Source organism: Conger conger, chromosome 7, assembly GCF_963514075.1.
Source record: "Conger conger chromosome 7, fConCon1.1, whole genome shotgun sequence".
NCBI lineage: Eukaryota > Metazoa > Chordata > Actinopteri > Anguilliformes > Congridae > Conger > Conger conger.
The window spans coordinates 14,532,776-14,550,955 of NC_083766.1; the positions used below are offsets into that span (position 1 = coordinate 14,532,776).

The 18,180-nt window shown below is 38.7% G+C and overlaps 1 protein-coding gene across 3 annotated transcripts in view; it reads right to left on the reverse strand.

The window, feature by feature from the left end:
* Positions 1-15,702, reverse strand: part of LOC133132811 (stAR-related lipid transfer protein 13-like) — a 53,181-nt gene extending 37,479 nt beyond the window's left edge. The window contains exons 1-2 of one of the 3 annotated variants that reach the window (XM_061248563.1): positions 15,603-15,702; positions 6,752-6,785 (exon numbers count right to left, since the gene is read on the reverse strand). Coding sequence is in view for 2 of the 3 variants with exons in the window: in XM_061248561.1 (XP_061104545.1) it covers positions 2,011-2,128 (118 nt within the window). In the remaining variant the exon portion in view is untranslated. Of the gene's footprint in view, positions 1-2,010; positions 2,486-6,751; positions 6,786-7,933; positions 8,023-15,602 lie in introns of those variants that run through there. The other 2 variants (XM_061248562.1, XM_061248561.1) reach the window with 2 other exon arrangements.
* Between the last annotated feature and the right edge of the window lie 2,478 nt (positions 15,703-18,180).

Genomic DNA, 18,180 nt, shown 5'->3' on the forward strand with positions numbered 1-18,180 from the left:
ATTACTTGCATTTAGAAAGGAAGGGAGCGAGAACATGTTAGACGAGGAGAAAGACTGTGTGTGTGTGTGTGAGAGAGAGAGAGAGTGTGAGACTGTGAGAGTGCGAAAGAGTGTGAGTGTCAGTGAGTGTGACTGAGTGTGTAATGTGACTGCAAGCCCCCATGCCTGTAGACCACTGTGCCCTCTCTCTGCCTGTGTCTGTGCCTAGGCATTCACAGCTATGACTGCTGTAACATGAGTTGTGGTGATTGGTTAAGAGTGCGCTTCCCCTTCTGAGAGCCACCAATTCTATAGCTGGTGATGCAATGCGTGCATGAGACCTTTCAAAAGAGGAAGCTCAATCACGGGGCTCAGAAATCATTCTGCTTGTGCCCTTTACTACAGTTGAAAATTGACAAGAGGAGCTCAGTAGCATATACCACAATGCTTTTTTACGAGAAAGATAATTAACTGAAATCTCCCTGCACACCAATTCCTATAAAGCATGTTAGTCCATGTGGCTAAAGCCACACGCCAGGTAAGGGATAAAGACCGCTTTTCAAAAGTCAGGAGTGAAGTGAGCTGCTTGTGGCAGGTTTTCTACTTCTCGCTAACAGCACTCACATATATTCTTAAAAAGAAAAAACTGCAAACAGACATGAGCTGTGCATTTGAGCACATAGGAAAGCAGAGACATGGAAATGAAGACAACCTTTCACCAAAACAGTGATCAGGAAACAAAGCAGGTAATTAGATGACACTATGACACTGTCAATAGTACAAACAATACAGAATAAAAGCGGATAACCTGAACCCTCCTTTGAAAACTATTTTCCAAATCTTTACTTTTTGAGAATCGTCCTTACTCCTCAAGTAATAGCAATGGGAGGTTTTACTGCACTGAGCAGAACATTTTGTTGTGTAATTACAAGGGCTGTGGTCAGCCTGGTCATAGAGTTGCATCAATCATCCTGTTTGAGCTGTCCATCATCAATGGGGCTCATTGAGACAGGCCACACATCAGTGAGTATTAATAGTTCATAACAAATTACTTGGGAATGACAGCCAGTCCGTGAATGTGAAACATACACTGCCAAATAACAAGGAGGGCAGTGTGCAGAGCAGGGGAGTGGACAGAGCCAGAGCAGCCAGCAGCCTCAAACAGCACACTGGGGGCTCTCATCTGCTAGCCAGGATGAGTGGAATAACCTTTGGCTCCTGTAGCTGAACTGGATGTTAATAAAGCCTCCTATGTATTTATTTATTTTACTAAATATATATAAATATAAATATATATAAATATCTTAGAAATCAATCAACCATACAATTAATTTTTAATCTGTCAATGTTCCCCATTGAATTTCTGCTCTGCTGTAGTAACATGATACCATGACATTCTGCGGTGACAGAACCACCACGTTGTTTGTAAAACCGAACAAAAAATGATTAAGATTAAAATGATGTTTCGCACACTAGAGTACTGAAAAAGTGCTTTATAATTCACGAGACACTTAATTAAATCAGAATGGTTTTTTTTCGTTTTGAATAGATATTCAACTGACCTAGCTTTGAATTATGCTAGTCTATTCTATTCTGAAGGTATTGGGTGGAAAGTGCAAAAGCTCTCGTGATTCAATACTTTTTAGGCATGCATTTAAAAACTTACACTATAATTGAATTGTCCGCAATTGACAAAACCCGTTTTTTCCCCAAAAAATTATTACCTAAAATGACAACTTTGCCTGATAAATAGTTTAAACTATAACAACGGTGTGAATACCCATTATATATATAAAAACTAAGAAAGTGGAGTCCACTGCAGATAACAGTCCAGATGAGTCTGTAACTGATGTGAAATTAAACAGTGAGTAAATTAGTCCAACTCTGTGCTAGCATACATCATTCCTCGTATCGTAACTAAGTTACTTCATTTGGCTGTAGAGCTCAATTTCCCAAGCAGCTAGGGAATAATCCTATTAGAATTAATGGAACCTCACAAAGCAGCATAGCAGCAGTTATTAGGCTATTTACCTTCAAGGTGTCGCTGATTGGCTTTTCTCCGCAACAAAGTTAAGGCTTTGTAAGTCGAGTCTCTGAATTGCAGAGTTAGTGATCTTGGTCGGAGTCTTGTCCATGTTTTACGCTCCATTCTCCAGATTTTACTCGTCTGTCAAACTTTCTCCTGCTTCTTGTGTAGAGGCTCCAAATTTCTCGGCTAATCGGCCACTGCCGACGTGTTCTTATATCTAAACAATCTTTCTTTTTGTTGTTGATAATCCATACTTATTCCACCGGTATTCGGAGTGCATACAGTACTTTTTCCTCTTCACAGAAACTTTCCGCGTTGCGGAGCAGTCAGCTCTTCGATTGAGATTCGCAATGTATTCTGGGATTTCAAGTTCTTTCGTTTGCTTGAATAATATGCAAGTTTGGTCTTTTTTAACAATAGGGCTACGAATGTCAAATATGACACCTATATGTGTAGACCGGTAAACTATGATACGAAAGAGCTATAATTGGAATTTAAGTTTTTTTAATCCATTAACTAGAGTGAATATACAATAAGCAATAATCAATTTTCAACGGTATATTCTAAATTGCCTACTGGATGGATCAATTAGCAGATACTATAATGATAATTTAACTTCAAAAACAAGTGCCAATACAAGGTTATGCACGGAGAGGTGATAACGTTTCTTACATTTAGAAGGCAAACAAAATATATTCTGTTCCATTCCTGGTAAATATAAAGCAATTACTTATGATTCCTGACCTTTTGTGTCCCTCAATTTAACAGGCTAATCAGTCAGCCATGTCCATTTAAAAACCTTGATCATGGTATTTTACTCCCTCAACAGCAGGCAGCATACTGATCCATCCCAGCCCTGCCAACCACTTTGTGTGCTCTTCTGTAGCTCTTCTGCACAAGACAGTGGAATTACCAGAATGTCATGCTGGGGTTGGCATTTGGGTATAAAGAGTGGGCAGACAGGGGGTGGAGGGTGCTGCTCGTTATGTGAGCAGGGGGGTCTGGGGGGTGCTGCTCGGTTGTGGTTGTCGGTACTGTTGCACATTTCTAAATTTCAGTTCTAATAGTGGTGCAGATAGCCGATGTGTAGGAGACTTCTACCCACTCGCAGGTCTCTCCAGGCTGGGCAAACAACCCGTTTGGGTGGGCCACTGTGTGTATGTGTACACCCACCAGTAGCCCTCACCACAAGAACCCACTCATTTCCGTCTCCCCTGTCAATAGTGTAAAGTACAAGAACGTGTCTAAAATGATCTGACAACCAAACACAGGTTTTTTGGTACTTTCCAAATACTCATTTCTTGAGGCTATGTTCCCCAAACTGGGGATCTGTAACTTTACAATTAGAGACATTGTTTTAACGGTTGGGAAACACATTATTTGTGCTCAAATATTGTTGTGCTTTGTAACTGGTATTTAAAAAAAAGAAAATGATAATTATTTGTATTTTCAAATACTTCCTGTGTTTATAAAGACATTATAAGACATTGAGCTATATTACATCCCCCCTATATTCCAACTTAAGTATTGAGACAAATGACTGTCAGTTGTTTCAAACTTCACAGGGCTACCATATTACTGTAATAATTTATAAATGAAAAGCTGTGAGTGTCATGCATGGGATTTATCCTTTGGAAGCATTTATAGAGTTTTGTAAGCTACACCACATGAGAGGAGATAAGGGCCAGAGAACTCAATATAACAACAAAGAAAACTATTTTGAGGATGAAAGGAAAGGAAAAAAATCAATTAGAGCGATTGCAGAATGTTTGTGTATTCTGAAGGCAACAGTGTGGAATGTCCTAAAGAAACTCACAACTGGGGGAATCACCAGGGTTCAGACCATTCAAGACATCAGAAAGTGATGACGCATGAAAAAATCCTAAATTGTCAACTTGAGTGATTGCTAATTTTCTCCATACACTAGGGGTGTACTATAGGTATTGTAGGAAACTGCACAAAAGGCTGAGAGAGAGAAATTACAGAGAATATACTTCCAGATGTAAATCTCTCATGAACAGCAAGAACAGAAAGTTGAGATTGGAATTTCTATAATAAAATAATGAAATCAACAGTTTTAAATATTGAGAAATTTACAATAAAGACTAGCGAATAGTTAAACTATAGTTAAATAGTTAAAATCAAATCAGTTTTTGCTGTGACCGTCTTTAAAACTGCATCAATTCTCTTAAATACACCATTTATTTCACTGTCCTGGCACCAGATTTAAACCTCATTGCACATGCTTTTCACTTGCTCAAAAAGAAACTGAAGTCTGAACCCCATCAAACACACTGTCTGAAGACATATCGCTTCAAGCAGTACCTTGACCAGCTCTCACTGTACATCCATTATCATTTGAGTTTTAATCCGATAGCCCTCTCTTGTTTTACTTGTTGTTTTGTATTTTCATGTAGGACTGTCACATTCCATTTGTATCCATCTTGGTACTATATTTGTTTACCCCATCTATTGTATCATGCCATGCTTCTAGTTTGACATGCCATACTTGGCCTATATTTACCACATGAAATAGACGATGTTCATGGCTGTAGACAACCGATACTTTATGTGAATTATCGTTCTGTTCTGTAGTTGTTCTACAGTAGTTGTTTCTTATTTATGTGCTTTTCATTAGAGGGATTATTTACCCGCTTATGCCACATAGAAATTGTTTTCATGCTATATCCTGTAGAAGAAGCATCCCATGTTCACATTCTGCTTTCTGTCCTACATTGAAAACAATTTCATTCGAAGAGGAAGCAAACAGATCCAGATAGACCGGCTACTCAATAGACTAGGGCCGAACATGAGCTGATGAATTAACTATAAAAGGCAAATATTTAATTGCATCTTATACAGGAATATTGCAGAGCAATATTGTTTGCACATCCAAAGTACCATGCTTCCCTGAAACCTGCGTTTGCACTAAACCATTACTTTAGGTCAGTATTGCACTGTGAATAATTGTTGCCTCATGCACCCTGTGATAAAAAAAGCTGTGTTTGCTTAGTGAATCCCCTACTACACACAAGCAAACTGGATGTTTGGCTTGGGCTGTTATTCCCCCTCTTTGTTCAAAGACCACATAAATTCATATCCAATATAATGCAAATAACCACACATTACAACAGTGGTATGCAGAAGAGCATCTCTGAACACACAATGCATCATAACTCTAAGTGGATTGGTTACAGCAGTAGAAGTAAAAAAAAAAAGTCTAAAATACCTAATATAAAATAAAAATTAATATAGTGCTCACTGAGTTGAAATCATGCAAAAGAGCCTTCAGAATGTACTCAAGGATCAAAATGAATCAGTTTCAAACATAATTAAGAAGAAAGAGAGCACTGGTGAGCTTACTAATTGACTCCTTTGAATACCTCCACAGCTGATGACAGAAGAATTCTCTCCATAATAAAGAAAAATCCCCACTTGTCCAACAGATCAGAAACTTCAGGAGTCAACTGTGGATTTGTCAATGATCACTGTCCGCAGAAGGCTTCATGAACAGAAATAGAGGCTACACTGCAAGATGTAAACCACTGGTTAGCCACAAAAACAGCATGGCCAGGTCACGGTTTGCCTAGAAGTATTTCAAAGAACAACGACAGCTCTGGAAAAAGGTCTTGTGGACGAAGATTAACTTGTATCAGAGTGATAGCAAGAGTTGCTGTCATCTTTGCAGGGGTGCAAACATATTAAACCAGGGGTGCCAATAATTGTGGAACTTGTTTTCTGGGAAAATTCATTTTTTATTTCCAATGAATCATTAATAAAGTGCACTACTTTACGCATTTTGTGAAATAAAGCTCATATCAATAACTGTATTATTTATTTAGTTTACAGCACTTTCTGTGCATATTTAACATGGTGCCCATAATTCTGGAGCCCATTGTATATATTTTTCCAACCAATGCAATCGTTGAAGTTGAATATGGTGCTTTTTTGTATCAAAGATTAATCACATTCAATTAAAAGATAATTCAGTTAATCACACTGATAGCGAATATAATAATTGTCTTCTGTTCAGACAAATTAAATCTAATATTCTAATCAATTCTGTGGCAACGGTCTGTTTCAAAAGGGGTAAGGTAAACCACGTCACTATACATACCGTGGGTTGCTAGCTAGTCATCACAGTTCAAATAACTGCAAAAGCATTCATACAATTCAGGTTATCTTCTTAGCTCAAGGGTAGAGCAAGATTACCTCACTGGGGAATCAAATCTTGGTTGTACCTTGGATTTACAAGGTCAGTAATCCCTAAAGGGACTGTAGTGTAAGACAGCAAATGGGCAATTCCATGATGACTGACATTACAACTGCTGGATATTTGGGTGGTAAAGCCCCATACAGATACAAGAGACTGACATATGCTTTTATAACCCTCAGGCATCAATAACTCTTATCAGACTCTATTATGTAGCTGTATTGGGCTTCACCACATATCCAGCAGTTGTAATGTCAGTCACCGTGGAATTGCCCAAATGGTGTTTAGCTTTCCACTGACTCTTCTCCTGCTGTAGTATAATCTCACCTCTGCAAGCTCATCTTTCCAGAAGAACTGGCAGTAAACATGTTCAAACCTGATGTGTCCCGGAACATTTTTCAACGCAGTTTTAGCCAAGACGTATAAATGACCACCGTTGAGAGCGTCTATAATTACCAACATAGTTCCGTTGTTAAAAAAGCAGAGCAGCTTGTCAAAACAACTGAAAGCAAAAGTTTGTCCTTTCTTACCTGCGTCTTTATGATCCCATGGCAAGGGCAGCCCCTGACAGGAAGAAAGCCCAATTATTTTCACTTGAAGAGAAGTGGTACCTAAATGTCACATTGTTAAGATCTTTGCACTTCATATGATTAAAATTGTAGATTAAAAAGAATGTAGGAAGAGTGCTTCCAACATTGATCTATTAATCAGGACAGGAGTATACCTTTTTAGTTCAAATAAGACCTTTATCACCCTGGAATGCACTGTGCAAACAATGTTTTTCATTGGTATTTGCAAAAGTGAGGTTAACTTTATTCTCTTGTTTGCCCTAACATGTAGAACTTCATTAACTCGTTGTTTGAAACCAGGCACAACAAGGTTTATTTTTTCGTTTGAAACTTAATGGCACTTGTGAAATTCTAGGTTATGCATTCTGACATGTTGACAATCAGTGACTTCAGTCTACATTTGAGAGTCCTAAGGGTTTTTATCCACAAAAATGTTTTCCATGAACGTCTATAAAGTATTGTGACAGTTATATCATATAATATATGTTATATTATAATCAATGTCTGTAAATAGAATCTCATAAGGAGTATTGCCCTTCTCATAATCTCTTTCATGTCTGAGAAAGAAATACAGTCATTCTATCATTAATTGCTTTCACATTCTCGTATGAATACCACAATGTGAAAGCAAAGTCACTTTTGAATCTGGTTGCTGCAGCAACTGCGGGCTAACTAACACCCATGTGTGAGCATGCTGTCTGGAAACAAACTGGCATTCATTCCATTCCAACGCCCTCTTCACACAGCCTGGAATGTCCGTTACTTTTGGAAGTCACATGTTGCACAGACTTCAAGTTTGAAAATAGCAGCCAGTTTAAAAAGGACCCTTTTTTTTTACTCTCTTCCTCTCTCAAAATACGAAACTGAAAATCATGTACAGTATATAATTTGCATTTGAAAAGCCTTCAAATTAACTATTGAAGCTATTTTTTCCAAAATACACCAACTACAGACTTAATCGATTTTCACAACACAGCTTTAGTAATCTATTTTCTTTTCAGTTACACATTTTGTGCGCTTTAGAAATACTGGGACAAAATGTACGCGATGTACGTGCTTACAATTTAGGGAAAACCACATCGTCTGCAAAGCTTTTTCAATGGTATCGCAATTTCACGTGTATAAAGGCATGCTGCTACTTACTTTCGCCCTCCTAAACAGCGTGCACAGACAATTGAAGAAGGCCATGACTGAACTGGCCTGATGTGTGTTCCAGGGTCCTTAGGTCACGGATATAGGGGAGGGGGGTTTGGGGGCTAAAGGTGGCATATCCTTTCACCCTTTAGCAATCCTGCACTCTCATATGGTGTCCACAGCCCAATGCTGGAGAGTGCATGCAACGGGACAGAGGGACGGGGAGGGGGGGTGGGGCCCGGTGGCCTGTAAATCAGAGCACAGGGCAAGAGCCCAGGATGCTCCAAGCATAGCAATGCCGTTCTCAGCTTACAGGGCCTCCGGAGAGTTGGCTGCCGGGAGCTGGACGGGGACCAGCCAATGACTGACGCAGCCCTCCATCGACGGAACTATCGAAAGCCAGTGAGCAAGACTGAAAGTTTAAATCTTTTTTCTTTCTTTCTTTCTTTTTTTCCGCTGAGCGGTTTGTTTTTGGCTCAGCGCGATTACGGGCGTGAGCACTGAATCAGGATTTTTTAAAAACTCAATTTAAAAGCGGTGCCTCCGTCAGTATGACAGAGTTGAGTTTAGCACTGTGAAGGGAGATTAGTATTCATTTTTGTTCACCGCCGAATATAGTTATGCTGAGGCTTACCGAACCGTGCCACATTATTCATTTTAAATTCACCCAGATTTTACAGATCTATACTCATGTTTAGAGGCTCATAGGGAAGCTTTCCAGCTATGTCTAAATGTCACATGTGACTAACATATGGGCACAGATTTTGCAGTATATATTTGTTTTGCACTAAAATATTCCAAGATGTTTATCCTGTGGTTTTACAGTTCATGTTTATGAATGCTAATCGACTTGCCCTTCTGAGTGAATGAACACAAGGCTGAGATTTCTAAAGCCAAATAATAAAACTTGCTGTAAGTTATCAAAATGTTCAGTGGAGAAAAGCCCACTTGATGTGGAATGCTGAACATTAGAACAAAGCCTGAAGCTGTTCTGCTTTCAGCCTGGGTGACTTTGGAACACATTGTAACATTCAATACAATTTGGGAAACAAACCACAACATCCAAATAGAAGAAAAACAAAAACAGATGACACTTCGATTAAAATACTATTTTACACTAAGAAATCTCTTCTGAAGCAACTGCTCAAAAACTGTTGGCAAACCACAGTATGGCAATGTGGATTTCACTGTTCTTATACTAATTATCTTACCATAGTCCACTAGCATATTATCACTGACAAAACTAGAAATACATGCATGCATTTTCTTCATTATTAGATTTAAGAAAATAAACATGAAACTAGGCAGGTAATGTTTAAAAAGAAACACAAATGAGAAGTACAATCATACTATTTTTCTAAAATAATGAATTCCTTCTGTATTAGTATTCTGCAAATTTGTATCCTCCCCATGTGGCAGTTGAATTGACCAAGCAGAAAATTTGGTTAAAAGAAAGAATTATCAAAAACAGGCAGAATACAACTGCAAAATAGGAGCAATACACAGGAAATGTCAAAATGAAAATAAGTACTAATTTAAATATTTTTCCTGCTCAGAATTTCAGTGCTTTATAAGAAACTTTCATTTTCAGAATACATTTCTTTTTCATATTCATTGAGTCAAAAGATGTTCCAATATTATTAATACGAGAAATACAATAAGGCCCAATTTTAACCAGATGTTAATAACACTTTTTTATGTTGATGCCATTTCTGAAACATAACCTGTCAAAATAAATATAGTATATTTATTTATAAAGTATATTTATTTTCTTTCTTGCCATGATCAAAGAGCATATGTTTTGCCAACGGGTTAATGAAAAAAAAAAAAATTTCCCCAAAATGAAGGTATGGAGTATGTCTATCAGTAAAACCATTCAACAAAGAATATTCCAGAAACTGTTGAACAAAAACTCTTTAAGAAATCATGAATGAAGAGTTTATGAAACATTGCCATATATTTTTGTGCGTGGTATGGCGTACATTCCACAAACCCTGTATGCACTATCCCATGGGCACGCCACAATGATCGCATTCATTTATAAATTCCATCAAGAGGCGAGTTTTTTGTTTTCAGAGTTGTGTAGGAGAAAATAAAATCCATGCAAAATTGTATCCACAACCAAGCAGGGAATTCAACCTTAAATTCAGCACAATCTGACAAAAAGTACATACAAAATGCTTAAAGACAACTGAAAAAACAACAACAACTGAAAACAACTGAAAGCACCATAATAGTATTTTCGCAAGCCTGTCTTCAAAGGAAGAAATACATTATTTATCTTCAAAATAAAATAGATGAATTATTTTAGGTATAAGAATAAAATCATGATAACAGTACTATAATGGCAAAACACTACATTTGGAACACACGTCATGTCTAGTGCTGGTATCCACTGTAATCCTGTGCTGTCATCCCAAATATCAACATATTGTTTTATCAAAAAGTGGAGGTTGCTAGTGTGACAGGACACTGAATTCCTCCCATCCTTGGGAAACACTAAAATGGTAAATGTCTGCCTTTATCCAAAGCGCTGTACAATTGAAGCTTCTCATTCACCCTTTCACACACACACTAACGGTGATTGGCACCAACCAGCTCCTCAAGAGCAATTGGGTTAGGTGCCTTGCTCAGTGACACTCCGGCAACCCTCCGACTGCCAGACGACTGCTCTCACCTCCTGAGCCAATGTTGCCCTGGCCTAGACTAAACACCAGAGCCGACTGTGCAATGTAGGTCTGCCTGCTACTGTCGCCACTGACACAATCCACATTTAATTTTGAAACCTCATTCAGTCACCAGAAATTGACAGGATATGCTGCTCAGCAGATCCTTGATACCACTACTAGCGTGTCTACTCAACAGTGCCTTGGTGATTAATTATATTCTTTTCCCCTTGACAAAACTACACACGGCACCTATTTCCGTTAAGTAAAAAATACCATCTACCTTAGATTAATGTGGAATGGCAGCTGCATGATAAGTGTATGTCCATGGCCTCCTGATGATATGGGTTATTCTAGAAAAAAGATAAATACCATATATTCCAGTGATAAACATCAAAGAGAAACATGGTCCGTTTCAAATGTTATATCCTAACTAGCACTAAAACGTCACATGTGAAAGAGAAGATGAAAAAGATTTGACAGATAACACACAACTTTAATCCTTTAATATCACTGCAGTCAGTCGCCAAACTATTAACAGAGACCAGGTTGATTTTAAATCATTTTGATTAGATTAGATTGAACTTTATTGCCATTGCCTTCTAAGGCAATGAAATGCATCCTCTGCATTTGACCCATCCAAGTTCCTTAGGAGCAATGGGCAGTGAGAGTATGGCACCCGGGGACCAACTCCAGTTCTGAGGCCAGTGCCTCGATCAAGGGCAACGGCAGGAGTACAACAAGGGGCAATTTAGACTCCAATTAACCTAAGCTGCCTGTCTTTGGACTGTGGGAGGAAAATCACACAGACATGGGGGGAACATGCAACTCCACACACTATTTCATTCAAAGTATCCAGGGAATGAGCACTTTCTAAATGGAAATACTTGAGACCTTTGCTATGAATAATAATTGTCTGAATAGTCTGGTAGTGGTATCTTGAAAGAAACCCATCTTTGCGGTAAATAAATGCCTTTACCATTAAGTAGTGATTGACATGGACCTTGCCTTCCTATGACCCTCAAATTCAAGGACTTAACAATAATTCATGTTGCAAAGAAAGTTGTGTTAAGTAGAAGACTCTACAGTAGCTCATACAAATGTAATATACTTAAGTACAACTATTTTATCAAATGCACATCAACATAGATTAATATAAAATACAATTGTTGGCACACTTGCTAGTCAAGCAAAATTTGCCTAATGATAATTAGTTGAGACCAAAGGTCAATTTAAAGTTTGATACTGCTAATTGACAGTGTTTTCGAGGGAAGTAACATCGGTCTGAAACAGAAACGCCATGACAAGCCGAATTACTAGCTAGGATACTTGTGCATTTGCACAATATCACTATTGTTCCACTGACTTCCCCCCAAAGATGGTAAATGGTAAATGGTTGGCATTTATATAGCATCTTTATCCAAAGCACTGTACAATTGATGCTTCTCATTCACCCATTCACACACCAACAGCGATTGGCTGCCATGTAAGGCACCGACCAGCTCATCAGGAGCATTTAGGGGTTAGGTGTCTTGCTCAGGGACACTTCGACACAGCCTGGGCGGGGGATCGAACCGGGAACCCTCTGACTGCTAGACAACTGCTCTTACTGCCTGAGCCATATCGCACCAAAGATCATACAGTAAGCAATGGAGAACAACAATGAACAACCGCGACTTTGACAAGGACCAAATCATTATGCCCAGAGGACTGGCCGGAGCATCTCTGAAACAGTAAGGCTTGTAGGGTGCTCCCAGTCAGCAGTGGTGAGTACCTGCCAATAGTGGTCCGAGGAGGGACAAAACACAAACTGGTGACAAGGTGTTGGGCGCCCAAGGCTCATCGATGCACAAGGGCAACAAAGGCTATCCTGCCTGGTCTGAACCGACAGAGGGGCTACTGTGGCACAAGTCGCAGAACATTTTAATGATGGTTATAGGAGGAACGTGTCACGACACAAGGTGCATATGGGGCTGGGAAGCCCCAGACCAGTCAAGGTGGCCACTGCACAAATTGTTCGGGAATGGTTTGAGGAACATGACAAAGAGTTCAAGGTGTTGCCCTGGCCTTCAAATTCCCCAGATCTCGATCCGATCACGCATCTGTGGGATTTGCTGGAACAAGTCCGATCCACAGCAGCTCCACCTCACAGCTTACAGGACTTAAAGGATCTGGTAGGTTTGTCATTAATTACAGGCTGTTTAAATGCCAGCAAGACTGAGAGTCTGATATTCATATGGATTATAGTGTGTAAAAGAGAGAGAGGTGGAGTAAATGATTGTATGCATTGTACTGCTGCCACAAAATTGGCTGATTAGATAATCACATTAGGTGTGATTAAGTAAAAATGTGACATGTGAAAGGAATTCAGAAAATAATATTAATAAAACAAAATGATCAAAATTAAAGAAAATAAGTAAATAGAACCTTATAGTGTGTGTTTGGGGTAGATTAGGGCAGTGGTTCTCAACCATGGTCCGGTTTATGCTAGTATCCCTGAATTTTAAAAGGCTGTTAGTGTTACTTTATGTGCTTTTCATGTCTAGAGGAATTATTTACCCGTTTAAGACATATGTCAGAAATAGCCATGCGTGGCATGAAGAATATGCATCCTATGCTGTGCTTATTGTGCAATATTGAAGAAGGGTAACACAATGAACTGATCAAATTAGGAGAATGAATAGGCTCCTAATTAAGTTGTTCAACATTTGTTTCAGTCTGATCACATTTTTCCTTAAACCTATTAAAACAATGCGGATTTGGCTCAGGGTTAATAAACCCTCTAGGCATGAAAAGCTTCAAATTAAGATATTATAAGAATATTTTAAAAAGAAGCATTAAGAAAATAAATAATAAAAATCCTGTGCCTGGAATGAAAATCGTCATACTAAGGATCGTGAGTGGGAACCACTGGATTAGGGTATGTAGTCTCAAATTTCTCAAAATAATTTTATCTGACTGTTTTTAGGTGGCATGGATAGTGCAGTGGGTAGCACTGTCGCCTCACAGCAAGGAGGTCATGGGCTTGAATCCCGGTCGGCTGGGGTCTCTCTGTCTCAACCTGAAGGTTGGGTAATTTCAGAACCAGCTGACAGAGGAGTCTGTTGCAAGTTGTGCAGTGAGCCTAATTCTGCCCCTCTTGAATTTGTTGGGGATTTTCAATATAGGATATTTCTACAGAATTAATTATTGGTTGTTTATCCCATATAGTGTACTCGAGTTTACTGAGTGGACTCTATGCTTCACACCCATATTGTGCAATAGGCAAGATCACATTGTCAAAAATCGTGCACCAAATTGTAATGGGAATTTGGACTGACTGAATAATTGTGCTTATATTATGTTAATTCTATCTTCTGGGCTGAATCATGAAGTAAGGTTCTTCTTCCAAACAGAAACACAAACATGTAGTAGTAGAAAGGCGCTTTTTTACTACCTTTACTATCTCTTTACTACCTCCAGCATTACAGCCATGATTTCTGCACCCACAGCAGCCCAATTCCATACAGATTTTAGGAAGAGTCATGGAAAGAGGAGCATTTACTGTATTGGAGTAATTTTAATATTAAAGACACACTGAACAGAAGTTAGAGCAGCACTAGCTTCCGCGATGTGCCGTATACGTGAGTGAAACGGCTCTTTCGGGGGAAATGTTTTGAGGGTGGGGAGTACACGTCCGCTGGTACACAATGACACCAAATCTTGTCAAATCTTGTTTTCCAGGAAGTCGATGGAAAAAAACGTTGGTGTGAAAATACACAAGTATTAAAATGTTATAATGTTTTTGGAATATATAAAAAACCAAAGACATGTTCGTATGGTCATGAAGAATTGACTAAATTGAGGAAAAAATTAATTTTGATTTCAGAAGTCAAAAACGCCCGATGGCCTTTCTCGTGTTAATCTGCCAGCCGTTTGTAACTGCCAGCTCTTGAGCAATGTAAACATTTATTCTTAAAATGTTGATGGCTGATCTATGAACTTCATGTGCATTTCTTCAGTCAGTTTTCAGTCATAGTTTTATGTACAAGTCTGTCCCAATATTTGAAATGTTCCCACTTTTGCAATTCTTGGTAACTGAAATAAAAATGTTGAATTCTGATTACATCGATTTTTATTTATTTTACTTCCTGTAACACTGTGGTCCTCTCAGCTTGAATTAAAACATTTTCTGTGGCCAAATTTGCTTAGAACACATTGATTAATGTAGTGAATGACTGCAGTACAGTTCTAGAGTGAAAATTCACACCGCAGATTTTCCTCTGGAAACATGGCAGAAAACCCCAAAAGTCTGCAGATTCCGTCTGGGCCTAGTAATAAGTTAGTCATTAGTCGGTTTGCGGTCATTTTCTTAACGTACTAATTTCGTCTTTAGTGAAATACTGGCAAATTAACATGTATTAGGTTCATGCATATTTTCATAGTATGGCTGGATTTCATGTTGGGACAAATTACCATACAGTACTTGTATAACAATTTCCCCAAACAGGAGGACTGAAGACATCCAGTGTTTGTCTTGTTTCTATTCCCACCTGTGAAGTTACCTCTCTATCCATTTCATTATCATACCTATCTGCACCTTTAGATCATAATCCATCCATAATAGACAAACAGCTTTTCAGATGACTAGACAGTCACATGATCGGGTTTGGCTTGCTTCTCCTTTTTTACCGATTCACTTGAGCACTACTGACATTTCCACAGCCTAGATTAGCGGCAAAGGGTGACAGGCTTTTTCCATCAGACTTACTTAATGAAGGCATAATGAAGGCCTACCTGAGGACATTACTCTGGCAAATATCAGTGTTATCTTTTAAAATACTTATTTTTATATATTTTTCTAAATCAATGACACCCTGTGTTTACAGTATTGTGTTTGATGTCTGCTCCATCTTATATTTTATTTTATTATGTTCTATTAGTTGTTCATTGTTCAACTTGTTGTAAAACACTTACACCTTCTTTTGAACCTTCACTCCTTGGAAAGGACTTGTAGAACTTAGTCAACTTACCAAACAGCGTGGGCTTGCGTGGCATACACTGACATGAAGGTCGTGGCACTCTGAGAGTTCTTGCGCACACTGGCGATTGCTTGACACCAAATGGCTCCCTGTCTGAGACGGGAACTCCAGTAAACTCCCAGCTTTGTGTTCACTCAGTCCACTGGGTCCAAGAAAGGAGCTGGACCTGAAACTGGACTCTCGGGGGACAAAAAGTTTTCTGGCCATGATTTCTGCACTCACAACCCACTCGCTCTCCTTGGAGAAGACGATAACACTTGGCTTGTGCTTTATGACTCGAAGGCATTTTGTGGACAGAGTCATCTCTCCTCCAGTGATAGGTTTCTGCTCCAGGGCATGAGGGAGATGCCATCCCAAATGGATGGATTGACCCTCCACCTCTTGGATCAATTCAGACTCATAAAGAATGTCATAATTGTTATCTTCTACGTCAGCCACCATTGGAGCCATCTGTTCTGTAGCCATTTCAGCTTAGAAGCTACAACTGGGCTTTGGCCTTGACCTCTCCAGCTGTAGTGTAATTACCATTCCTCCATGATGCAGATGGAGCCCTGGCCCATTTCTCTTGAATTCCCTACATTCCCTACAAGAACCTACAAGGTCCAGAACGGAAACAATAGAACATTTCAGATTATTTATTAAAACTCAATTGCATTTCCCATCAGGAACACTTGCATATACAGTGGCTTCAGAAAGTATCCAGACAGTATGATTGTGTTGTAGATTTAATTTTAAATGGATGAAATCACCATACTCAATAACCCAAAATGGAAAAACTATTTTATTCAGACCTTTGTAGATGCCCATTTGGCAGCAATTACAGGGCCGGCCTGTAGTGTAGTGGTTAAGGTAAATGACTAGGACACGCAAGGTCGGTGGTTTGAGCCCCGGTGTAGCCACAATAAGATCCGCACAGCTGTTGGGCCCTTGAGCAAGGCCCTTAACCCTGCATTGCTCCAGGGGAGAATTGTCTCCTGCATAGTCTAATCAACAGTATGTTGCTCTGGATAAGAGCATCTGCCAAATGCCAATAATGTAATTACAACTTTCAGCTTTGAGTCTTTTTAGAGAGTTCCTCGGAGGGAACAGCAACAAAGGGTCTGAATGTTTATGAGAGACTTCCGCTTTTTGTTAATATATGTTTTCATTTTGTCATTATTGGTTATTGAGTGCAGATTGATGGGCAAAAATGGCAATATTATCCATTCTGAATTCTTTCTGAAGCCACTGTATATATAGAGAAATATAGTGATGACATGTTTAATTGTATACAGTCTTCAGAAGAATGATTGATTGTTGGGTTTTAGATTAACTGCAAATCCATGCAATCACAATACTTTATGTCACATAACAGCTTAACACTTTCACACATTTTCATTGTGAATTACATAATCATATGAACTTACTGAAACAAAATAAAGAGACATTCAACTTCAGGTAATCAATACTGGTGAGTGATTCAAAACATAATCCTGGAAATTGCCAGCGAATTAATTTGGCTTGGAGCTTTGGCGAGCCAACGGATGATTCAGTCCTTTGGAATAAAGGTGTACATTTACAACTGTTTTCTAGTTATGACAGCCCTCTGAATAGAGATCACCTATTAAATCCATCTGTAAATACAGTGTAGTGTATGAGCCATTCACACCTAAGAACTGGCAGAATGTAAACAGGAACTTCATGCAGCAATACTTTGACAATCTGACTGAACATTTGCATACCTTCATACCTACAAATCAGGGAATTTGTTTAAATTATTTTTGTAATGACTTTCAGACAACCCACATGCCATCAAACAATGACTTGTAAAATATTGCAGTTCTCTTATCCTATCAAATGTTTTGACCAGGAAACCATAATAGTAGTACCATCTGTAACATGTTTTCAAAATTCTTTAAAGACAAGCTGAAACAGAAGAGCGGCACTAGTTTCCGCGAAATGACGCATAAATGGATCTTTTGTGGGAATATTTGAAGGGCGGGTAATCTGACGTCAAATGCGGAGGAGGAAGTCAAATGAGGATGCGGGCCCCTGTGTGTAAAGGATATTGATTGGAAGCCAACGGAAAATTTACAGAGATTTGATTGACATACACTGCCACTGGTACACAACATATTGTTTTTAACCTATATTTCATTACCGGTGCCAGTGGAAAATGGATATGTGTAGCTCATGCCATCCCTTCCACAAAGAAAGATATTTGTTTTAATTGAAATTGCTGTTCTATCAAATGATTAATGCAATGTTAACTTTAAACAGAATTCTGGAATCATATCACACATAGGGTAATGATATTTATAAAACACACACTCCTTTAGCTAACTCCTTTAGCTATGACAATTAGACAATTATGTATGTAAAGCATACACCCAGGGACATATTTCAAATGGCCCATGACGGCCAAAAAAACATTAAAAAAAACATTTTGCAGTCTAACTAAACTGCTCTGAATATATGCTTTACAATTATTATCAGTTTATTGTTTAGTTTAGCATGTATATCTGCATATTCACCTGCGGAAAAATACAGATATACAAAATAAACACTTAAAAAAACACTGCTACTCAAA